At 51.0% G+C, this 25,696-nt stretch overlaps 1 protein-coding gene across 2 annotated transcripts in view; it reads left to right on the forward strand.

Annotated features, from left to right (window-relative positions):
* Window positions 1-25,696, forward strand: part of gab3 (GRB2 associated binding protein 3) — a 195,089-nt gene that overhangs the window by 111,266 nt on the left and 58,127 nt on the right. For both annotated transcript variants that reach the window (XR_005457637.1, XM_038774678.1), the window contains exons 3-5: window positions 2,452-2,680; window positions 18,506-18,972; window positions 20,966-21,051. Coding sequence is in view for 1 of the 2 variants with exons in the window: in XM_038774678.1 (XP_038630606.1) it covers window positions 2,452-2,680; window positions 18,506-18,972; window positions 20,966-21,051 (782 nt within the window). In the remaining variant the exon portion in view is untranslated. The remainder of the gene's footprint in view (window positions 1-2,451; window positions 2,681-18,505; window positions 18,973-20,965; window positions 21,052-25,696) is intronic.

A 25,696-nucleotide genomic window follows, 5' to 3' on the forward strand; every position in this document is an offset into this window, starting at 1 on the left:
GCCTGAGCCATGAGCAAATAGGAATAGAATAAATAAGATCAGAGTGCGTGGTTCAAAGACTGATGCAGAGAAATTTGTTTTGACTCCTACAATTGGTACTGGGGAAGGAATGAGCTGTACATTCGGACAGGCTTTTCTTGAACTGCATTGGGAGCAGGAACCTGGCAAACCACATAACTCGGGTGACCATAAATGAGAAACGTATCTCAATCTCTTGCACCAATGTCTACTGTGTGATTCAAGAGCTTCATGGTCATTTATTCCTCCATTACAATTTATGTGGAAAAATTTGTCCTTGACTTTTAGACTTTATTCCTAACTTAGGTTGTGCTCTCTGTTATTTGAACTGGTATCCCAATTCATCCGCCCTTATTAGACGCTTCTTTTTTCTGTCTAAACTGAACTCTGAATGGAGTACTATGCATTCCATCTGGGTGAGAACTGTCAAGATCAGTCCCACCCACTTGAGTGCCTGTCCTATCAGTCAATCATGGAGGAACTCTCACAGGAGCGCTGCAAAATCTGCAGCCTAAAATAAGACTGATCACACAGCAGAAGAATGATGATGGGGAAAAATATGTTGGAGAACCTAAAAAGGGTTTTGAAGTAGAAATAAAAGGTTGTGTTAGCTTCAGTTTTTAGAATTTTAAAATATGCCCAGTATTCTGATGCCTTTACAGCTACAGTGGAATGAATGTGTGCAGTAGTTACGGATGCAGCAGTCCTAGCAACTTTAGCTTTGGTGTCCCCTGGTGGACTCTCCCATAAATAGCAATAAATTATTTGGTTTTTCAGAGGTAAAATAAAAGTTGAGAACAAAGAATTGAAGAAGAATATTAAACACATTAATGGGAATATGTAAAAGTAAATAAGAAGTAAAACAAAAATTGTAACTATATTGCGGCAGTTTTCTAAACTGTGTGAAGTGATTTTATATAGAAAGATCGTGGGATCCCGGCTCAAAGTAAAAAGTCTTCTCTATCTGCCGGCTACATGGGATTTATCTGACATTAGTTTGGTCAGTGATTGTCCAATTCCTAGAAGCAGGGGGCACATCGCACAAAACTGCAGCTGTTCTTCACTATTACTGACCTGGGAATGCTTGATACTGATGGACAATGTTGAGAATGGGAATTTCACAGCATTAGGATCCTTTACCTGCAGTGCAAATATTGAGGCGAATATTAGGAATGTGCTGCATGCAAGAATATATCGTAAAAACCGTATTCCTGAGAAAAGATGTTAGAATTCCACTCGTGACAGAAATAATCATATCAGATAAATGTCAAATTTCACGATATCAAAAACATCATTGCACTCAAAATTATTAATAGCAAAAAGATATTAACTGGGCAGAGAAGCAAGGGATTAAATTGAATTATATATATAGTCTGATAATTCATATTTACAGTTAATATGATCAGTTATATCGATAGTTATATTAAGTCATGATGTGGAGATGCCGGCGTTGGACTGGGGTGGGCATAGTAAGAAGCCTTACAACACCAGGTTAAAGTCCAACAGGTTTATTTGGAATCACTAGCTTTCTGAGCACAGCTCCTTCCTTAGGTGATGAAGGAGCTGCGCTCCAAAAGCTGGTGATTCCAAACAAATCTGTTGGACTTTAACCTGGTGTTGTAAGAGTTATATTAAGTAGTTACCGAGCTTCTACATTACAAGTAATGATATGTGGATAAAGAGCCTGAAGAGAGGAATAGAACGGGTGCTGTACCATTCATTGCTTTTTCTGATCTATTCTATACATGGTACTGATTAGATGACCGATTGTTTAATGTCTGGAGTAAAATTACAGGGGGTGAAATTGGTTAATGCCAGCAGTGCAAAATGGATTCACAGTGAAATTGCAGCTGAGCCCTCACTATTCCCAATCTTCTTTCCACTAAAGGTCACAGAACAATAGTTCAAACTCTTTTGGGGGACCATCACCTAGTCTCACTGTTACCGGGCTTGACTAAACCTTGGCAACAATTTCCAAGTTAACGGAAAATAAGAACCGGAGCAGTGTATTACAGGCCGACTATTTGCTACAAGCCCGCTTCATGCTGCTGATAGACCCGCTTCACACCAGTGTGGAATTTCATCATGTACCTGGCTTTTTAAAATAATTCAATTTCAAGATGTGGGTGTCACTGCAAGGCTGGCATGGCATTTATTGCTCATTCTAAGTGTTCTTCAGGCTTCCTCTGAAACCACTGCAATTTGCGCAGTAAAGAGGCCACCACAATATTGCTGAGTATAAAGTTCCAGGATTTTAACCTAGCGACAATGACGGATCAAGAACAATTCCTTCAATGCAGGGCGGTGTGTGACTTGTTGGGGGAGGCGGGGGGGTGGGGGGGGGGGGGGGAGAGAGCTTTAAGCAAGGTTTCCAAGCACCATCTAAGCAGCAATATTAAATATAGAATGAAATACTGAATATTTCTCTTTCAGATTCCCTTGGGAGCTCTTCTCCTACCACCTCCTCATCTCTTCAACCATCTCCTGCTGTTTCAACTCATACATCACAGTCAGCGACCAGAGATCAGTTCCCCTCAACTCAAGATTCTGTAATGGAAGCTGAGTCCAGGAAGAGTGAGTCAGAATCCACACTGTCCACAGTCATGCCTCTGGATTATCTTATTTTATCCCAGTGTGAGACCAAGTCAATCAATATCGTCAGGTAAAGGATTTGAGCAAATCAAATGACTAAACTGTTGATGGAGGGAGTGACAACAGTTGTCCTTCTTTGCAACCATCCCCATCAATTCCATCTTTGACGGAGCTATAAACATTTCCATTGTAATTTATTTCTTAAATTATCAGTCCAGCTCAGTTTCTGTTAATTTCCCACTGGCTCATATATTTAATTCACAGAAAGTTACCTCATAGCGATATTTTATTGTTTAAGCTGATGTTAATTGGGAATACAGAGTGTCAGTTAATACGACCTGCAATAAATTAAGCTTCCTCCCCATCTCTCCGGAAGGCAGTGGACTTTGATATGTACAGTTCCACAGGCTGGGCAGCTCTTATACCTTAGACTAAGTGACTGCTCTTTAAGTGTCAGCTCAAATGGAGGATTGTGGCAGATAATGGGCATGATTCTCCGGCCCCCCCAGCTGCGTGTTCCTGACGGCGGGATTCTATCTTCCCACTGCTTGTCATTGGGATTTCCAATTGTAACCACCCGATGCTGCTGTGAGACCTGTGATCAGGGGTGTGCTGCCAGGGGGATAATTGAATGGTAACCACCAAAGAATTCAGGCCAATTTCTCTGTTGAGGGTACCATAGCTGAAATTGCCCCTGTTCTCATGCATCATTTACACATGTACTTCTCAACAGAGACCACTAGATGGCAATCAGAGGCGAGAACCTTGGCTGATTTTTCTTCCCACACCCACTCAAGGATGTGAGAACCAATTGTGTTGTTCTAACTCAGGGGTGGGCAAACTTTTCCGTGCAAGGGCCACATTCAGAAATTCACAATTTTAAAGGGCCGCATAGTATATTAAGTAAAATAATTACTTCACCCGGTTATGATTCTGGGCGTCTCATATAGAACATAGAACAGTACAGCACAGAACAGGCCCTTCGGCCCTCGACGTTGTGCTGAGCAATGATCACCCTACTCAAGCCAACGTATCCACCCTATACCAGTAAGTAACCCAACAGTCCCCCCATTAACCTTAAAAAAATAATTAAAAATTTTTTTTTTTTTTGTTTAAAAAAAATGTTTTTTTTAATGACTTGGTGGGCCGCATAAAGACCTTTAGCGGGCCGCATGCGGCCCGCGGGCCATAGTTTGCCCACCCCTGTTCTAACTGCTGCCTAGGTTGTAGTCACCTGATTTCATCTAGATGAAGCTTGCCCCGTTTTGCTCTGTGAAACCTAGGGCTGGATTCTTCCCCCCACCCGCCGCAAGAATGCCATGAGCGAGCTGCGGACAATGGAGAAGTCCATTGATCTCGGGCAGGATTCTCCGGTCGCCGGGCGGGTGTGGCCGGAAACTCCCGCCCGAGTGTTTTTTTTAAATATTTTTTTTCTCCTTTTTCACATTTCCTCCCGAATTTACACCCACCAACAATAATCAGCAACAGATATGTCAATCTCCATAACAATAACAACAATCCCATCCTCCCACCAACCCCGAAACCCGCATGTTTACATAAACAAATGACAAAAAGGAATCAGGGATTACCCATAGTCATCTTTTTTTAAAAAATAATTTTTATTCAAAATTTTCATAAAATATCAACAACAAAAAGTAATTTTTTTTACAAAGAACAGAAAAAAGAAAAAACAGTAGCCCCCCCACCCACCCCCGCGCATACACAAAGGAAGAGGTAAATTAACACTCGCCAGTCGCACAAAACACGCGCTCGCCCCTGTGTTGTTCCTCGTATCTTAATAAAGCTCGCAGTCTCAAGTGTGGAGAAGATGCTTTATTGTGAGTTCGTTCAGTTTCCAGAGCTCGACCTAGAACTACCTTCCAGTGCTAACTACCAGCTTTGCTTGCTGTGTGTCCTGCTTACCAGCCCGCCTGCTGTGAAGAGTGTGTCCTCACTTCCTGTCCTGATCTATTTATATGGCTCTCCCGTGCTCCCTCTAGTGGTCGCTCAGTTGTGTTGCATCTGGTTAACTTGTGATCACCACATCCCCCTTTTTCTCTTAACATATTTTCTGAACATTGTTAAAGAAAATTGTACATCCTGTCCCAGTGTATTTATAGCTCTCCCGCTCGTGTTTGCTCTGTTGTTTTTGTATCTGGTCAATCTACGATCACCACATCCCCCTCTTTCTCATTACATAGTTTCTGTACATCATTAAGGAAAATTATACAAAACAGTAACTTATGATATGCGTATCTATACAAGTGATGATGCTATTGCCTTAGTTAACAAAGCCAATGTATTTATATGTCCAAACTTAATAAACACATTTATGAGTCCAAACTTGATGAATTTGTTCAGAGCTTTTTTTTTTTTTTTTTCTTTTTGTTGTTGATGACGTGGTGATATTGATATTGCAAGTCCGCTGTGAATGTTGTTGGTGTTCCTTGTTATCTTAAGTACCCAATGCGTCATCCCGAGGTGTCTGCATGGTCACATCATTGATGTTGACTGGCATGGACTTTTTTTTTTTGTGCTTGTGGTGTTGATTTATTGTCTCATCCGCCTTGGATGCTGGTGTGCTTGCTCGTTCTGGAGCAGACGTGAGTTTGTGCGATTCGTTGTCATCCCATGACATGTTTGTAGTCTTGTTATCGTTTTGCAGTGTGCTGTGGCATCGTCCATCATGTGCCAAGTAGTGCCATTGTGTACAAGTCGTTGTTTCATTGCTGTTGTTTCTGTCGTTCCTGTTTTTGTTGTTTCCGTTGCCGTACTTGTCGCTGTTTTTGTCGTTTCCGTCTTTGTTGTTGTCGCTATCTTTGCTCCTGACTTTGTTGTGTTTGTTGCCATTCTTGTTGTTTCTGCCTCTGTCGTTGTCGCTATCTTTGTGCCTGACGTTGTTGTTTGTCTTGTTGCGCTTCATGTTGCTTTTATTCTTGCTGTTGTCGTTCTCGTTTCTGCTGTGCTTCTTGCTATTGTTGTTTGTCTTGTCGCGCTTCATGTTGCTTTTCTTCTTGCTGTTGTCGTTCTCGTTTCTGCTGTGCTTCTTGCTATTGTTGTTGGTCTTGTCGCGCTTCATGTTGTTTTTGTTCTTGCTGTGTTTCTTTTGACTTTTGTTTTTCTTGTTATACTCTACGAGTGTCCCGAGTGGATAATTTGAGTCATTGAGCATTCCGTCTCGCGAGTGGTGCGAATGATCTGATGTTGCATCGGTGCAGGTGACATCAATCAGTTGTGGAGAATTGGATTCCGCATCTTTGCTTTCTTGGTGCTCGTCTTCCGGAGTCAAAGTCTTCTTGATTACATTTGACGCGGTGTCTGTGGACTCTCGGCGCTCCTCTTCTGGAGTCCAAATCTGCATGATTTCAGTTGACGTGGTTTCTCTAGACTCTTGGTGCTCCGCTTCTGGAGTTAAAATCTTCATGATTTCTGTTGATGTTATCTCACTGGACTCCAGGTGCTCCTCTTCTGGAGTCAAAATCTGCATGGTTTCTTTTTGTTTGATGTCTCTGGACTCCAGGTGCTCCTCTTCTGGAGTCAGAATCTGCATGGTTTCTTTCGGCATTGTCTCTGTGGACTCCAGGTGCTCCTCTTCCGGAGTCAAAATCTGCATGTTTTCTTTTGGCGTTGTCTCTCTGGGCTCCAGGTGCTCCTCTTCTGGAGTCAAAATCTGCATGTTTTCTTTCGGCATCGTCTCTCTGGACTGTTGGGTGGCCCGACTCTGTGCTTCGGTACAGACAAGCTGAGAACTGTCAGTCTCACTGTGATCCTGTACGTTGAGTGTGATCACCTTGTCACTGTCTTCGCATGCAGTGGGCAGAGGTGCATTGTCTTCTTCTTGTTCCTGTGAGCGTGTTGGACTTTCATAGTCCGCTCTTTCTTCTTGTTCCTGTGAGCGTGTTGGACTTTCATAGTCTGCTCTTTCTTCTTGTTCCTGTGAGCGTGTTGGACTTTCATAGTCCGCTCTTTCTTCTTGTTCCTGTGAGCGTGTTGGACTTTCATAGTCCGCTCTTTCTTCTTGTTCCTGTGAGCTTGGTAGACTTTCATAGTCTGCTTGCGGTTGCTCAGGTACAGCGGGTTTACCTTCATGGTCTTGTTCATGCTTGGTGTCCGCCGGGGAGTGTTTGCTTGCATCCCTGTTGGCGTCTTTCATCACTCGCACTGTGGAGCCTGTCATCGCTCGCTCCGTGGAGTCTTCCTGTGCTCTCTGTGTGGCGTCGTCTTCGTCTTGGGTATTGCTGTCATCCAATGTATCGACGAGCTGCCATGGCACCATGGTGTTGGATTCATCCACCATGAGTAGAGTCGTGTTGAGCTTTGCAACGGTGTCGCTGATGCTGTGATCAGCATGTCCAAATAACTCCTCCATGTCTGAGTAGTATTCTTTGAAACCCATTTCATCTTCGTTGGCTTCTTCTACCACGAGTTGATTCGTGTTGAACTTTGCGACCGTGTCGCTGATGCTGTGATAAGCATATCCGACTGACTCAGCTGTGTCTGAGTAGTATTCTCCGAAAACCAAATCATCCTGGTTGGATTCTTCTACCACGAGTTGATTCGTGTTGAACTTTGCGACCGTGTCGCTGATGCTGTGATAAGCATATCCGACTGACTCAGCCATGTCTGAGTAGTATTCTTTGAAAACCAAATCATCTTGGTTGGATTCATCTACCACGAGTTGGTTCGTGTTGTGCTTTGCGACCGTGTCGCTGATGCTGTGATAAGCATATCCGACTGACCCAGTCAGGTCTGAGAGGTAATCGTCGAAAAACAAATCATCTTTTGTTGTGTCGGAATTCTTTTTGTTCGCTTCACTGTGTGTGGTGAAGGCAGCTTTTTCCAAGGTTTTGTGCAAGTTGTTTTTCACTGTTGGTTTAAGTTCAGGCGTTTTTCTGTGTTCTGAGGCAAGAAAATTTGGTTTTACCACTTTAAGTGTCTTGTTTTCAATTTTCGGGCATTTCCCTTTTAAGTGGGCGTGGTCAGGATTCTCAGACGTCATGACGTCACGCGTAGGAACGACTTGCACATGCGCAAATCGGCTTTCTTGCCTTGTGCGGTTCGGTGTCCATTGCGCATGCGCGGCTTGCGCATGCGCATGACGGTCCGCGACGAAGACTTTTTTTGACTGCGCATGCGCGGCTTGCGCATGCGCATAACGATCGGCGCCGCGATCTTTTGTAAACTGCGCATGCGCGACTTCCGGTTCCGGCGCATGCGCGACTTCCGGTTCCGGCGCATGCGCGACTTCCGGTTCCGGCGCATGCGCAGACGCGATTTGTAGTTCTTTGCTTACCAGAGACTGCAAAATGTGCTCCGACGCCATTTTATCGCGGATTTCAGCGTTTTTTCTTTCTAAAAGTTGTAAGTTACCTTTTCTTTCCGATCTGGACTGGATTTCAGCGTTTTGGCTTTGTGAAAAATTCATGTTATTTCTTCTTTTTGATCTGTACTGTGCATTCGCGATTTCCTGATCTTTTTGTGATTTTTTTAAGTCTTGCATCACTCAGTCTCTGTGCAGGTTGGACTGTGAGCATGCCTTGCTGTTCAAATTTCTCACAGTACTCTTCAAATTTGTTTAGTAACGTTTGTAAGCTGTTCCTGTCTTCACCTTTTGAGTGTTTAAATCCATTATACACTTTCCTATTGACAGGCCCTTCGATGAGAATTGCTATTTTAATTTTGTCTGAGGCGTCTGCTACATCATTAGCTATGAGATAAAAATCGAACATTTGTTTGAACCTTTTCCAGACATTTCTTACATTACCAGTCGTGTCCAGCTGAGGTGGGTATCCATGCCACATCCTCGAATTAGCGATGTCTTCCCCAGTCAAATGTCCAGTAGGAGATTTCCATGCCATTTTGTGCTTTCTGTATCTGCAGCTGAGTTGTCCTGTAGTAAGCGTCCTGAAATCACTGCTGGTACCATGTGTTGTTCCTCGTATCTTAATAAAGCTCGCAGTCTCAAGTGTGGAGAAGATGCTTTATTGTGAGTTCGTTCAGTTTCCAGAGCTCGACCTAGAACTACCTTCCAGTGCTAACTACCAGCTTTGCTTGCTGTGTGTCCTGCTTACCAGCCCGCCTGCTGTGAAGAGTGTGTCCTCACTTCCTGTCCTGATCTATTTATATGGCTCTCCCGTGCTCCCTCTAGTGGTCGCTCAGTTGTGTTGCATCTGGTTAACTTGTGATCACCACATCCCCCTTTTTCTCTTAACATATTTTCTGAACATCGTTAAAGAAAATTGTACATCCTGTCCCAGTGTATTTATAGCTCTCCCGCTCGTGTTTGCTCTGTTGTTTTTGTATCTGGTCAATCTACGATCACCACAGCCCCTTCAACAAACACCCCCCCAATCGTTCTGCCAGGAAATCCAGAAATGGCTGCCACCTCCTGAAAAACCCCTGCACTGATCCCCTTAGGGCAAATTTCACCTTCTCTAATTTAAGAAACCCTGCCATATCGTTGACCCAGGCCTCCTCGCATCCTTCCACTGAAGAAGAATCTTCCGCCGGGCTACTAGGGACGCAAAGGCCAGAACACCGGCCTCTTTTGCCTCCTGCACTCCCGGCTCCACTTCAACCCCAAATATTGCGAGCCCCCAGCCTGGATTGACCCTGGATCCTACCACCCTTGACACCGTCCTCGCTATTCCCTTCCAAAATTCCCCCAGCGCTGGGCATGCCCAGAACATATGGGCATGATTTGCTGGGCTCCCTGAGCACCTGATACACCTGTCCTCATTCCCGAAGAACCGACTCATCTTTGTTCCAGTCATGTGAGCCCTATGCAGCACCTTAAACTGTATGAGGCCAAGCCTCGCACAAGAAGAGGAGGAGTTCACCCTCCCCAGGGCGTCCGCCCACGTCCCCTCCTCTATCTCCTCACCCAGGTCCTCCTCCCATTTTCCCTTCAGCTCCTCGGCCGAGGCCTCATCCATCTCCTGCATCACCTGGTACGCTGCCGAGATCTCCCCCTCACCAACTCACACCCCCGAGAGCACCCTATCCTGGATCCCACGCGGCGGCAGCAGAGGAAACTCCGCCACCTGCCGCCTGACAAACGCCCTTACGTGCATGTACCTGAAGGCGCTCCCCGGGGGGAGCCCGATCTTCCCCTCAGGCGCACCCAGGCTCGCAAACTTCCCATCTACAAACAGGTCCCTCAACCTCCTGATACCTGCCCTGTGCCAACTCAGGAACCCGCCATCAATTCTCCTTGGGACAAACCGGTGGTTGCCCCGTATTGGGGGTCCCCATCGAGGCCCCCACATCCCCCCTATGCCATCTCCATTGCCCCCAACGTTTGAGGGTAGCCGCCACCACCGGGCTCGTGGTATACCTCGTTGGAGGGAGCGGCAGCGGCGCCGTTACCAGCGCCTCTAGGCTCGTGCCCACACAGGATGCCATCTCCATCCTCTTCCATGTTGCCCCCTCCCCCTCCATCACCCTTTTACGCACCATCGCTGCATTGGCAGCCCAGTAGTACCCACAGAGGTTGGGCAGCGCCAGCCCCCCTCTGTCCCTGCCCCGCTCCAAGAACATCCTTCTCACCCTCGGGGTCCCGTGTGCCCACACAAACCCCATAATGCTCTTATTAACCCGCCTGAAAAAGGCCTTCGGGATAAGGATGGGGAGGCACTGGAACAGGATCAGAAACCTCGAGAGCACCGTCATTTTGACTGACTGTACCCTACCCGCCAGAGACAGCGGCAACATGTCCCACCTCTTAAACTCCTCCTCCATTTGCTCCACCAACCTCGTGAGATTAACCTTATGCAAGGCCCCCCAACTCCTGGCCACCTGAACCCCCAAGTACCTGAAGCTCCTCTCAGCCGTTTTCAGTGGAAGCCTGCCAATTCCCCCCCTCCTCCTGATCCCCTGGGTGTACCACAAACAGCTCGCTCTTCCCCAAGTTGATCTTGTATCCTGAGAAATCCCCAAATTCCCAGAGAATCCCCATCACCTCCGGCATTCCCCCCACCGAGCCTGCCACATACAACAATAGGTCATCCGCATAGAGCGACACTCGGTGCTCCTCCTCACCCCAGACCAGCCCCCTCCAACTCCCCGACTCCCTCAGCGCCATAGCCAGGGGTTTAATTGCCATCGCAAAGAGCAGAGGGGACAAGGGACACCCCTGCTTCGTCCCACGGAATAGCCGAAACAACTCCGATCTCCTCCTGTTCATGGCCATGCTCGCCATCGGGGCCTCATACAACAGCCTCACTCAACTAACAAACCCCTCCCCAAACCCGAACCTTTCCAACACCTCCCACAAGTATCCCCACTCAACCCTATCAAAGGCCTTCTCCGCGTCCAGCGCCACCACAATCTCCGCCTCCCCTTCTACTGCCGGCATCATTATAACGTTCAAGAGCCTCCTTATGTTGGTGTTCAGCTGCCTCCCCTTCACAAACCCCGTTTGATCTTCATGAATAACCTGTGGCACACAGTCCTCTATCCTCACGGCCAAGATCTTTGCCAACAGCTTGGCATCCACATTCAAAAGTGAGATCGGCCTGTATGACCCACACTGCAGGGGATCCTTGTCCCGCTTAAGAATCAGGGAGATCAGCGCCCGAGACATCGTCGGGGGCAAAGCCCCCCCTTCCCTTGCCTCGTTAAAAGTCCTAACCAACAGGGGACCCAACAGGTCCCCCGGCGCTTTCCCCGACTGTATGCTACCTATCTCTTTGACCAGCTCCTCCAGCTCAACCGGCGCCCCCAGTCCCTCCACCTGTCCCTCCTCCACCCTCGGGAATCTCAGCCTGTCCAAAAAGCGCCCCTTCCCCGCCTCCTCCGCCGGGGGTTCGGACCGATACAGTTTCTCATAATAGTCCCTGAAGACCCCATTAATGTCTACCCCGCTTCGCACCACATTTCCTCCCCGATCCTTAACTCCACCAATCTCCCTAGCCGCATCCCGCTTACGGAGCTGGTGTGCCAGCATCCTGCTTGCCTTCTCCCCATATTCATACACCGCACCCTGTGCCTTCCTCCACTGAGCTTCCGCCTTTCTGGTGGTCAGCAAGTCGAACTCAGCCTGGAGGCTGCGTCGCTCCCTCAGCAATCCCTCCTCCGGGGCCTCCGCATATCTCCTGTCCACCTTCACCATCTCCCCTACCAATCTCTCCCTCTCTCTCTGCTCCCTTCTCTCCCTGTGGGCTCGAATGGAGATCAACTCGCCCCTAACCACGGCCTTCAGCGCCTCCCAGACCGTCCCCTCTCAGACCTCTTCATTGTCATTGGCCTCCAGGTACCTCTCAATACATCCTTGAACCCGTCCCCCCACCTCCTCATCTGCCAGCAGCCCCACCTCCAAGCGCCAAAGCGGGCGCTGGTCTCTCTCATCCCCCAGCTCGAGGTCCACCCAGTGCGGGGAATGGTCGGAAATGGCTATCGCCGAATACTCAGCATCCTCCACCCTCGCAATCAGCGCCCTACTCATAATGAAGAAGTCGATCCGGGAATAGGCCTTATGCACATGGGAGAAGTATGAAAATTCCCTCTCCCTCGGCCTTCGCAAACCTCCATGGATCCACCCCTCCCATCTGGTCCATAAACCCCCTCAGCACCTTAGCCGCCGCAGGCCTCCTACCCGTCCTGGAACTGGATCGGTCCAGTGGCGGATCCAGTACCGTGTTGAAATCCCCCCCCCCCCCCCATGATCAGGCCCCCCGCCTCCAAATCTGGAATCCAGCCCAACATGCGCTGCATGAAACCCGCATCGTCCCAATTCGGGCGTATACATTATCCAGCACCACCCGCTCCCCTTGCAGCTTGCCACTCACCCTCACATACCTCCCGCCACTGTCTGCCACCACATTCAATGCCTCAAACGACACCCTCTTCCCCACCAGGATCGCCACCCCCCGATTTTTTGCATCCGGCCCCGAATGAAACACTTGGCTCACCCATCCCTTCCTCAATCTGACCTGATCCGCCACCTTCAGGTGCGTCTCCTGAAGCATAGCCACATCCGCCTTCAGCCCCTTCAGGTGCGCAAACACTCGGGCCCGTTTGACCGGCCTATTCAGTCCCCTCACATTCCAGGTGATCAGCTGGATCAGGGGACACCCATAGTCATCCTTAATATACATAGCCTCCCTCCCCCAACCCTCCCACCCATCACCCCCAACTAATGTTCGATGTTATCCAGTTCTTGAAAGTGCTTAATGAATAATGCCCACGACTTGTAGAACCCCTCCGTTGTTCCCCTCAGTTCAAACTTAACCTTCTCAAGGGTCAAGTATTCCAACAGGTCCCCTCACCACGCCAGGGCACAGGGTGGAGAGGCTGCTCTCCATCTCAGCAGGATCCGCCTTCGGGCGATCAACGAGGCAAAGGCTACGATATCTGCCTCCGAACCCGTTTCCAACCCTGGCTGGTCCGGCACCCCAAATATGGCCTCCCGGGGATCCGGGTCCAGTTTCACGTCCACCACCTTGGAAATTACCCTAAAAACCTCCTTCTAATACTCCTCTAGCTTTGGACAGGATCAAAACATATGAACGTGATTAGCGGGTCCCCCCTCGCAACGCTCACACACATCATCTACTCCTTCAAAGAATCGGCTCATCCTCGCTCTCGTGAGGTGCCGCTGTATACCACCTTCAGCTGTATCAGCCCCAACCTCACACATGAGGTGGAGGCATTTACTCTCTGGAGCACCTCACACCAAACCCCCTCCTCTATAACCTCTCCCAACTCTTCCTCCCACTTTGCTTTGATCCCTTCCAGTGGTACCTTGTCCTCTTCCAAAATAGCTCCGTACACCGCTGACGCTACCCCCTTCTCCAGTCCCCTTGTTGTCAGCACGTCCTCCAGCAATGTGGAGGCCGGTTCCTCTGGGAAGCTTTGTATCTCCTTCCTGGCAAAATCTCGAACCTGTATGTATCTAAACATTTCTCCCTGCTCCAGCCCATACTTCGCTGCCAGCTCCCTCAATCCTGCAAACCGCTCCCTAAGAAACAATTCTTTTAGCGTCTTAATCCCCTTCTCTTCCCATTTCCGAAAACTTCCATCCCACTTCCCTGGCTCAAATCTGTGGTTCCCCTGAATTGGCATTTCCCTTGACCCTGCCCCCAACCCGAAGTGTTGGCGAAACTGCCTCCAGATTTTTAATGAAGCTATTATTACCGGACTCCCTGAGTATTTCCCCGGATCTATCGGGAGAGGCGCTGTTGCTAGTGCTTTCAGTCCCGACCCACTGCACAAACTCTCCTCCATTCTGATCCACTGGGAATCAACCCCTCTGACCCAGCTCCGCACCTTCCCCACATTCGCCGCCCAGTTCATCAGGTTTGGGAGACCCAAACCTGCCTTCCCCTCTGTAGCAGCACCTTTCTCACTCTCGCCACCTTCCCTCCCCATATAAACGAGGTAATCCTTCCCTCAATCTCCCTGAAAAAAGCCTTTGGGAAGAAAATCGACAGGCATTGAAAAATAAACAGAAATCGCGGCAACACATTCATTTTAACCGCCTGTACCCGACCCGCCAGTGACAGAGGGAGACCATCCCACCTTGCCAGATCAGCTTTCACTCTCCCCACCAAACTAGTGATGTTGTACCTGTGAAGCCTCCCCCACTCCCGGGCAACCTGCACCCCCAGATACCTAAAGTGGGTCCCTGCCCTACGGAATGGCAGCCCCCTGCCCCCACCCCCGTCCGAGACACTACAAAATACTCACTCTCGTCCAGGTTCAGCTTGTACCCCGAGAAAGACCCAAATACTCGCAGTAGGTCCAATATTCCTCCTATCGACGCACTCGGTTCCAACACATACAGCAGCAAATCGAAATCGTCTGCATATAAGGACACCCTATGCTCTATCACTCCCCGCACTTTTCCTTTCCATGCTCCCGAACTTCTTAATGCGATGGCCAACGGCTCAATCGCAAGTGCAAACAGCAGGGGGGACATAGGACATCCCTGCCTCGTCCCACGGTGGAGAGAAAAGTGTCTTGAGCTGATATTGTTTGTGCGGACACTTGCCTTCGGCTCCTTATATAATAGCTTTACCCAGTTAACAAATATTGGTCCAATCCCAAACCGCTCCAGAACTCCATCAGGTACCCCCATTCTACCCGGTCAAATGCCTTCTCGGCGTCCAATGCCACAACACCTCTGTTTCCTTCCGCCCGTGCTATAACGACATTCAAAACCCTCCTAATGTTCGAAAACAGCAGCCTCCCTTTCACGAACCCCGTCTGATCCTCACCTATCACCTTCAGGAGGCACTCCTCCAGCCTACCCGGCAGTACCTTCGCCGATACTTTTGCGTCCACATTCAGAAGTGATATGGGCCTATACGACCCACACTCCGTTGGATCCTTATCTTTTTTAGCAACAGTGAAATCGATGCCTGCCCCAAGGTTTGTGGCAGCACCCCCTTCCCTATCGCCTTGTCAAACATCCCCACCATCAGGGGTGCCAACTTATCCTTGAATTTTTTATAATATTCCACCGGAAACCCATCCTTCCCCAACTTCATCCTCCCAATCGCATCCTTTATCTCCTGCTCCAGTATTGCTCCTTCTAATGTAGCCCTGTCCCCCTCCCCTGGCCTCGGGTACTCCAACCCATCAAGAAATTCCTGCATCTGCCGGTCTCTCCCGGGTGGCTCTGACCTGTACAACCTCTCATAAAACTCCTCAAAAACCTTGTTAATCCGCTCCGGAGCCACCACCAACTTCCCTGCCCTATCCCTCACCTGAAGAATGTCCCTTACCGCTGCTTCCCTCCGGAGCTGACCTGCTAACATACTTATCTCCATGTTCATAAACTGCACCCCTTGCTTGTCTCAGTTGGCACACAGCCTTCCTGGTGGACAGTCGGTCGAAGCTCGCCTGTAGTTCCTTCCTCTTCCAGCTTCACTGGTTCCCCATCGCTCCCGCCCTAGTGTTGACCATGAATGTTCAGGGTTACAAGTTCAGTTTTTGTTGAATAATTGATTGACATGGACACAGTAGAAACTGACTGTTATTCAGAAATCTCAGCAATGTGAACCATGGATTAGCTCACTCGCATCATTGAATTGCCAGTGTGGTACCAGGCGGGTGTGAACAAATGTCAGCTAGCACTGTACCTGGCTCAAATAGACATTGGAGATAAGCTTTTGAAGACTGGTTTATCAGTTACATACCATCTCTCATTGCTTTATTGATGCAACAGCAGCAAGGCAATGGTGGTGGTGTTCCTACAGGAAGAGACTGATTATTTAAAAGGCAATATTCCTAATTTATTCCTCCAGCTCACTCCTTGTGCAAAAAGCAAAAATAAGACAATACTTTATGGACACATGGCCTAGGAATGCCCCTTTCTAAACTATGACAATACAAACCTTGGATCAACCCCTGGTCTATTGTGAGTTAGCTGACCACATCAAGTGACGCATCAATTGGGGCACAATATTTGTCTTTAATGGTCATGGCTAGGAAAAACAAAAGAAGTCCCCATTCCACTCATTTTCCAATGCCCTCCCCCATCCCTTCCCAACATAAAGTAGAAAGTCCAAACGTCGAGCATAGGTAGGACAAGCCTCACTACTGATGTCAGCTGCAGTTTACTAAGCTACCAGCTCTCGCTAATCTGACTCACATATGAAAGCTATCCTTACAGCAGTATCCCAAAGACTGGAACCACATGTGGAACTGCACCGTAGAATTCACATCTTTGGGAGTGAATGGAACAAAATTGGAAAATTAACGCCCTAAACCTTTTGGATGGCGGGTAACTTCTCTCTATCTGAAGAGTTGGCAGGAACACATCCCTGCCAATTCCGAATACCCCGTCGCCATTTCACACTCTAATGAGCATTAAGTGGCTGAAGGGGGACTTCTGCCCCTCACTCAGGAGAGAGTGCAGGAAAGGCTTGGGGGGGGAAGGGGGAAAATCGGAACGGGGGCGTATGGGGTGTCTGGGGAACATCTGGTGAAGGGGCGGTGGGGAGGGGGACAGGAGCAGGAGATCCAGTGGCCATTGGACCTTAAGAGGACCATAGACCTTAGAATTTACAGTGCTGCAGGAGGCCATTCGGCCCATTGAGTCAGCACCGGCTTTTGCAAAGAGCACCCTGCCCAAGCCCACACCTCCACCCTATCCCAGTAACCCCTTCCAACACTAAGGGCAATTTTGGACACCAAGGGCAATTTTAGCATTGCCAATCCAACTAACCTACACATCTTTGGACTGTGGGAGGAAGCCGGAGCACCCGGAGGAAACCCACGCACACACAGGGAGAGCGTGCAGACTCCGCACAGCCGTGACCTAAGCCGGGAATCGAACCAGGGACCCTGGAGCTGTGAAGCAATTGTGCTAACCACTATGCTAACGTGCTGCCCATAGTCAGAAGGGGGCTTCTAATGGAAGTGCAGCCCCCCACTTCCCTTCTGAATCTAGACCCTGTCTCTTTTGGGCATACCAATGTCAGGTAAATCCTCCCGAAAAAACTAGGGCTGAGTGGGAAATGGCCCACAAATGGTCATTAACTGACCACTTAAGAATCTCAAAAGGGCAGACTTCCTGTCTGAGGTTTTGCCCACTCCTACATATAAAGGTGCTGTGAGATTGGGGCAGGCGGAAACCCACCACAAAGCTGCCGGTGTGGCAGAATGATGGTCTGGCCCTGTAACGTGGGAAGAGGGACATGCTCTACACATTCATAATTTTTTTATGATAACGTAGCCTGTTCTTGGCCTCCCTAGGAAAGGTAGTAATGCAGTAGTAATTGGTAGTAATTGGGGCTGGTTTAGCATACTGGGCTAAATTGCTGGCTTTTAAAGCAGGCCAAGGCTGGCCAGCAGCACGGTTCAATTCCCGTACCAGCCTCTCCGAACATGCGCTGGAATGTGGCGATTAGTGGCTTTTCACAGTAACTTCATTGAAGCCTACTTGTAACAATAAGAGATTTTCATTTCATTTTAGGGGCCTCACGGTAGCATGGTGGTTAGCATCAATGCTTCACAGCTCCAGGGTCCCAGGTTCGATTCCCGGCTGGGTCACTGTCTGTGTGGAGTCTGCACGTCCTCCCTGTGTGTGCGTGGGTTTCCTCCGGGTGCTCCGGTTTCCTCCCATAGTCCAAAGATGTGCGGGTTAGGTGGATTGGCCATGCTAAATTGCCCGTAGTGTAAGGTTAATGGGGGGATTGTTGGGTTACGGGTATACGGGTTACGTGGGTTTAAGTAGGGTGATCATTGCTCGGCACAACATTGAGGGCCGAAGGGCCTGTTCTGTGCTGTACTGTTCTATGTTCTATGTTCTATGTTCTAGTACTAATTTCAGAATCAGCTGACTGCTATAATAGGAAAATGGTGCTTTTTTATATTTTAGAGCGATGAGATCAAAATGGGCCAATGTGAATTTATCTTGTGATTTGAAGTAACATTAGCGGAAGTTGTACAAAGGAATGATCATCGCTTACCAGTAGCCACCTGGCACTTGAATCAACATCTCAAGCCTTTGTCAGAAGGTTTTGAATTCAAGCCTCACTTTCAGGACTTGAGCACATAATCTGGGTTGACGTTTCAGTACAGTATAAAAGGAATGCTGCATTATTCAGACACCAGCCTTCAGATTAAATTAAAACTGCGACCGCTTCTGCTTGTTTCAATGATACAGGTGGATGCTCGAGATCTTGCAGCACTAGTCATAAAAGAGCACAATTCTCCTGATGATCTGGCCAACATTTCTCAAGCTGATTAACAAGTCTTTCATCTCATTGTTATTTGTGGCATATTGCCATTTACAAAATGGCTGCATGTTGCCTGCATAATAAGTCACCAAATTCTCAACATAATGTATTGCCTATTCGGTGTATTGAACCATTTCTGAGAGATTTCGATACAACTCGCGAGTGTTTTATTCTTTCTCTTTCTGAATCGGATTTTCTTTTTACAGAAGCAACAGCTGTTCACCGTGTGATAGATTACTCGATCATTCCTTTGAGTTGACTGGATCAGATGACGCTCAGGAGAATCTACAGCTCAGGAATGGCACTCCAACCCAAATGTCTTGTAACGTGCCTTTGTATAAAAATCTGCAAGATTCACAAGTAGTCATGCTTTCCAATCAAGATCAAAGTGGACCTTCTTCAGCATCTTCATCTCCATTGTCAGTTTATTCATTCTCACAGATCTTTAACTTTGACAAAAACCACAATACGTTGCCATTTGGCGTAGCAGGGATTCATCTTTTGTCCAACACCCCACCCCCACGGCCACCAAAGCCAAACCAATTGACAGAGCGTGAAAAGACACACAAAGTGATTCAGAATGGAGATGGTGCCTATGCTATAAATCCCGCACCCGTACCCGTACCCAAAAGAATCCCTCTCTCAAGTCTGGAGAAAACAATAAATTGGAAAGGTAATATTACTGAACCTGATTGTGTGATACACTGGATAAATGTTTTGCTCTGCTAAACTGTCTGAAGATTTTTCCCAATTGATTAACATCTATTTATTTCCTATATTTTCGGCATGCTTCAAATTTTAATCTCATGTCATAAATTAATCAACACCCCATAGTCACTGCCAGAAAACCTGTACTCGTTCCACACGCTGCAGCTTCCTCCCTCTGTGGTATCTGAAGCTGAACCAGGTGATTTTAGCCACATCATCCATTTTGTCCCTGAGCTGTTTTTCATATTCTCTCCATCACAAAGATTGCGTACATTCAGCTCTGTAACATTTTTGCAGCGTACAGCATCTTCCGCTGAAACCCTCATCCATGAGGGCGGCACGGTGGCACAGCCATTAGCACTGCTGCCTCACAGCACCAGGGACCTGGGTTCAATTCCGGCCTTGGGTGACTGTCTGTGAGGAGTTTGCACTTTCTCCCTGTGTCTGTGTGGGTTTCCTCCGGGTGCTCCGGTTTCTTCCCAGAGTCCAAAGATGTGCAGGTTAGGTGGATTGGCCATGCTAAATTGCCCCTTCTTGTCCAAAGGTTAGGTTAGGTGGGGTTACGGGGATAGGGTGGGGGAGTGGGCCTAGGTGGGGTTCTCCTTCAGAGGGTCAGTACAAACTTGATGAGCCGAATGGCCTCCTCCTGCGTTATAGTGATTCTATGATTTTGTCACCTCTTCTATCCCAAGGATTCCCCAGCCACCTCCATTCCTCCACAGTACATAAACTTAATCTTATGCATAACTCTGAGGCCCATATCTCATCTTGTACCACGCTCTGCTTGTCCATCATCCCTTTTCTCTCTGACCAATGGCTGACTCTTGACCCCCCCCACCACCCCCTCGGTCATTCAAATCAAAAGCTCTCACTCTTGTGTTGAAATCCTTCTCTGCTCTCCTGGTCGCTCTGTGCAGCATTAAGGGCTGTTTCTTCACGTTTCAGGTGATATATAAATGCCAGTTATTTTATACAAATTTAAGTAAAGAAAATAACTGTTATAGAGGTTAGCATTTTTGTTCCTCCAATGGAGGAGGCAGTGGCGCAATGGCATTGTCACTGGACTAGTAATCGAGAGACTCAGAGCAAGGTCTCGGGTTCAAATTCCACCACAGAAGATGGAGAAATTTGAATTCAATAGCAGCCTGGAATTAAAAGTCAAATGATGACCAAGGAACCATTGTCGATTGGCCATCTGGTTCACTAATATCTGTAGGGAAAGAAATCTCAAATGCCCTCTGAAATGGAAGAGCAATCAGAGTCCGGCAATAAAAACGCTCATGTCCCACAAAATTAACCTTCTCGTACAAAACATAAGAAATAGAAGCAGTCAATTCTGCCATTCATAACCATGATGGCTGATGTTCCACCTCAACTCCTGCCCATTCCCTATACCCTTGGTTCCCTGAGAGATGAAAAATCTATCAATGGTTCATCCACAACCTTCTGGGGAAGCCCACTGAGTGAAGACTCTTCTCCACATCATAGTCCTGAATTATCAACCCTTCATCCTGAGATTCTGGCCCATATTCTAGATTCCCCAACCAGGGGAAATAAAGTATAAATATCGACCTTTCAGAAGCCCCTTCAGAATCTTGAATGTTTCAATGAGATCACCTCCCATTCTTCAAAACTCCAGAAAGTATTGGCTCAGTTTGTTCAGCCTCTCATGCCAGGGATTATCTAGCGAACCTTGACTATCTTGCCTACAATGCAAGGATATCAATTTTAAAGTATGGAGACCAAAACTGGGCACTGTACTGCACAACCTCTGAAGGATTCCAGCATCTCTTTGGGACATAAACCATTCTTCATGTGTGAGTTAAGAGTGACTCTCGGCAGGATGTTCAGTCACAGGAGGGTCAGCGTGGGAAGGTATTATTTCTAGTCTTTTATGATTTGCCAGTTATGCAATAATGATGTATACCTAAATGTAACAATCAAATATTCTGTTTCAGACACAGAGGAATGTAATTTGCAGCCATTTACTGATTTTCAAGGGAACTGCATATTGTCGCCAGATGAAGGGTTTAATCTAAATGTGGTGAGTATTCTGAGTATTGAAATGTAGGAATCTTTTGTACTGCTATAACTACAGTAATTCCTCACTTAATGTTGGAGTTGTGATCCTGAAAAGTGCAACTTCAAATGAAACAACTTTTTTTTATATAAACAATTTTATCGAGGTATTTTTGGCATATAAAACAATGACATTGTATAGTACCGTACAAAACAAAATGCAAATAATGCATAGCACAAACCACAACTCCATTCTTGCCAGGACATCCCTAAACCATCCCCATCTCTACTCTACCCTAGCCCACGCCCCCCCCCTCCCCCCCCCCCCCCCCCCCCCCCCCCCCCCAATAATTCTCCGCGAAGAAGTCTATGAATGGCTGCCACCTCCGGGCGAATCCCAATAGTGAACCTCTCAAGGCGAACTTAACTTTCTCTAGACCGAGAAAGCTCGCCATGTCCGATAGCCATACTTCGGTCTTCGGGGGCCTTGAGTCCCTCCATGCCAACAGTATTCATCGCCGGGCTACCAGGGAAGCAAAGGCCTCCTCCTCCTAGACTCGCGGGTCCTCCGACACCCCAAAGATTGCCACCTCAGGACTCATTACTACCCCAGTTTTCAAAACCCGGGACATGATGTCCGCGAATCCCTGCCAGTACCCCCTGAGTTTAGGGCATGACCAGAACATGTGCACATGATTAGCCAGCCCACCAGCGCATCCGGCAAACTTGTCCCCCAGCCCGAAGAATTTACTCATCCGGACCACCGTCATGTGGGCCCGGTGCACGACCTTAAACTGGGTCAGACTGAGCCTGGCGCATATTGCGGTCGTGTTTACTCTGCTCAGAGCTTCTGCCCAAATACCGTCTTCCATCTCCCCCCTCGAGCGCCTCCTCCCACTTAAGCTTCAGGTCATCAGTCTGTGTGTCTTCTGCTCCCATTAGTTATTTGTAAATATCTGAGACTCTTTCCTCATCTACCTCTCCCCTAGAAACTACCCTGTCCTGCCTTCCCTTTGGCGGGAGGCGTGGGAAGGATGGCACCAGCCTGCGCATGAAATCCCACACCTGTAAGTATCTAAAGTCATTCCCTCCTGCCAGCCCAAACTTCTCCTCCAATGCCCTCATGCTCAGTAAGCTCCCTTCCAAGAACAGATCACCCACCCTCGCATTCCCTGCCCTCCGCCGCCGTCCATGTTCCCCGGGGCAAATCGGTGATTGCCGCAGATTGGGGTCAACACTGATGCTCTCACTTTCCCTATGTACCTCCTCCACTGACTCCAGATCCGAAGAGCTGCTACCACGATAGGGCTGGTGGAGTACCGCGCAGGCGGGAGTGGTAGAGGCGCCGTAACCAGGACTGCCAAACTGTGCCCCTGCACGAAGCAGCCACCATGCGCTCAAATGAAACAACTTTAACTAAATCAGGTTATCCCATTATATGTAATGTAAAATCTGGAGTTAGGTTCCGTAGGGCCCCTCTCGTCAGAAAAAAAACATTGTAAATTGAAATTCCATAGATTATTTCATTAAAAAATCTAGGAATTAACGAATGTAAAATAAATATGCTAACTCTTTCTATGTACTTCCAACGTGCAACCTTTCTGTTCCCCAGACCTCCATCTCCCAAAACCTCCCGTCTCCGGAGCTTCCGTCCTCAGAACCTGCCGTTCCCCGAACCTCCCGCTGCTGAACCACCCGCCCCCCCGAAACCCCCGCCCCCCGAACCTCCCGCTCCTCGAACCTCCCGCCCCCTGAACCTCCCGCCCCCTGAACCTCCCGCCCCCGGAACCTCCCGCCCCCCAAACCTCCCGCCCCCCGAACCTCCCGCCCCCCGAACCTCCCGCCCCCGAACCTCCCGCCCCCCGAACCTCCCGCCCCCCGAACCTCCCGCCCCCGAACCTCCCGCCCCCCGAACCTCCCGCCCCCCCGAACCTCCCGCCCCCCGAACCTCCCGCCCCCCGAACCTCCCGCCCCCCGAACCTCCCGCCCCCCGAACCTCCCGCCCCCCGAACCTCCCGCTCCCCGAACCTCCCGCTCCCCGAACCTCCCGCTCCCCGATCCCCACGCTCGCCGATCCCCTCGCTCGCCGAAACTCCCGCTCGCCGAACCTCCCGCTCGCCGAACCTCCCGCTCCCCGATCCCCACGCTCGCCGATCCCCTCGCTCGCCGAACCTCCCGCTCGCCGAACCTCCCGCTCGCCGAACCTCCCGCCCCCCGAACCTCCCGCTCCCTGAACCTCCCGCTCCCCGAACCTCCCGCTCCCCGATCCCCACGCTCGCCGATCCCCTCGCTCGCCGAACCTCCCGCTCCCCGATCCCCACGCTCGCCGAACCTCCCGCTCGCCGAACCTCCCGCTCGCCGAACCTCCCGCTCGCCGAACCTCCCGCTCGCCGAACCTCCCGCTCGCCGAACCTCCCGCTCGCCGAACCTCCCGCTCGCCGAACCTCCCGCTCGCCGAACCTCCCGCTCGCCGAACCTCCCGCTCGCCGAACCTCCCGCTCGCCGAACCTCCCGCTCGCCGAACCTCCCGCTCGCCGAACCTCCCGCTCGCCGAACCTCCCGCTCCCGAACCTCCCGCTCGCCGATCCCCTCGCTTGCCGATCCTCTCGCTGATTCGCTCACTGATCCGCTGATCCTCTCGCTCGCTGATCCGCTGATCCCCTCGCTCGCCGATCCCCTCGCTCGCCGATCCCCTCGCTCGCCGATCCCCTCGCTCGCCGATCCCCTCGCTCGCTGATCCCCTCGCTCGCCGATCCCCTCGCTCGCCGAGCCCCTCGCTCGCCGAGCCCCTCGCTCGCCGATCCCCTCGCTCGCCGATCCCCTCGCTCGCCGATCCCCTCGCTCGCCGATCCCCTCGCTCGCCGAGCCCCTCGCTCGCCGAGCCCCTCGCTCGCCGATCCCCTCGCTCGCCGAGCCTCTCGCTCGCCGAGCCCCTCGCTCGCCGATCCCCTCGCTCGCCGAGCCCCTCGCTCGCCGAGCCCCTCGCTCGCCGATCCCCTCGCTCGCCGAGCCTCTCGCTCGCCGATCCTCTCGCTCGCCGATCCCCTCGCTCGCCGATCCCCTCGCTCGCCGATCCCCTCGCTCGCCGAACCTCCCGCTCGCCGAACCTCCCGCTCGCCGAACCTCCCGCTCGCCGAACCTCCCGCTCGCCGAACCTCCCGCTCGCCGAACCTCCCGCTCGCCGAACCTCCCGCTCGCCGAACCTCCCGCTCGCCGAACCTCCCGCTCCCGAACCTCCCGCTCCCGAACCTCCCGCTCGCCGATCCCCTCGCTCGCCGATCCCCTCGCTTGCCGATCCTCTCGCTGATTCGCTCACTGATCCGCTGATCCTCTCGCTCGCTGATCCGCTGATCCCCTCGCTCGCCGATCCCCTCGCTCGCCGATCCCCTCGCTCGCCGATCCCCTCGCTCGCCGATCCCCTCGCTCGCTGATCCCCTCGCTCGCCGATCCCCTCGCTCGCCGAGCCCCTCGCTCGCCGAGCCCCTCGCTCGCCGATCCCCTCGCTCGCCGAGCCTCTCGCTCGCCGAGCCCCTCGCTCGCCGATCCCCTCGCTCGCCGAGCCCCTCGCTCGCCGAGCCCCTCGCTCGCCGATCCCCTCGCTCGCCGATCCCCTCGCTCGCCGAGCCTCTCACTCGCCGATCCCCTCGCTCGCCGATCCCCTCGCTCGCCGATCCCCTCGCTCGCCGATCCCCTCGCTCGCCGATCCCCTCGCTCGCCGATCCCCTCGCTCGCCGATCCCCTCGCTCGCCGAGCCTCTCACTCGCCGATCCCCTCGCTCGCCGATCCCCTCGCTCGCCGAGCCTCTCACTCGCCGATCCCCTCGCTCGCCGATCCCCTCGCTCGCCGAGCCCCTCGCTCGCCGATCCCCTCGCTCGCCGATCCCCTCGCTCGCCGATCCCCTCGCTCGCCGATCCCCTCGCTCGCCGAGCCTCTCACTCGCCGATCCCCTCGCTCGCCGATCCCCTCGCTCGCCGATCCCCTCACTCGCCGATCCCCTCGCTCGCCGATCCCCTCGCTCGCCGATCCCCTCGCTCGCCGATCCCCTCGCTCGCCGAGCCTCTCACTCGCCGATCCCCTCGCTCGCCGATCCCCTCGCTCGCCGATCCCCTCGCTCGCCGATCCCCTCACTCGCCGATCCCCTCGCTCGCCGATCCCCTCGCTCGCCGAGCCCCTCGCTCGCCGATCCCCTCGCTCGCCGATCCCCTCGCTCGCCGATCCTCTCGCTCGCCGATCCCCTCGCTCGCCGATCCTCTCACTCGCCGATCCTCTCGCTCGCTGATCCGCTGATCCTCTCGCTCCCTGATCCGCTGATCCTCTCGCTCGCTGATCCGCTGATCCTCTCGCTCCCTGATCCGCTGATCCTCTCGCTCGCGGATCCTCTCGCTCGCTGATCCTCTCGCTCGCTGATCCCCTCGCTCGCGGATCCTCTCGCTCGCTGATCCCCTCGCTCGCCGATCCCCTCGCTCGCCGAGCCCCTCGCTCGCCGAGCCCCTCGCTCGCCGAGCCCCTCGCTCGCCGATCCTCTCGCTCGCTGATCCCCTCGCTCGCCGATCCCCTCGCTCGCCGATCCCCTCGCTCGCCGAGCCTCTCGCTCGCCGAGCCCCTCGCTCGCCGATCCTCTCGCTCGCCGAGCCCCTCGCTCGCCGATCCCCTCGCTCGCCGATCCCCTC

Source organism: Scyliorhinus canicula, chromosome 17, assembly GCF_902713615.1.
Source record: "Scyliorhinus canicula chromosome 17, sScyCan1.1, whole genome shotgun sequence".
Taxonomy (NCBI): Eukaryota; Metazoa; Chordata; class Chondrichthyes; order Carcharhiniformes; family Scyliorhinidae; genus Scyliorhinus; species Scyliorhinus canicula.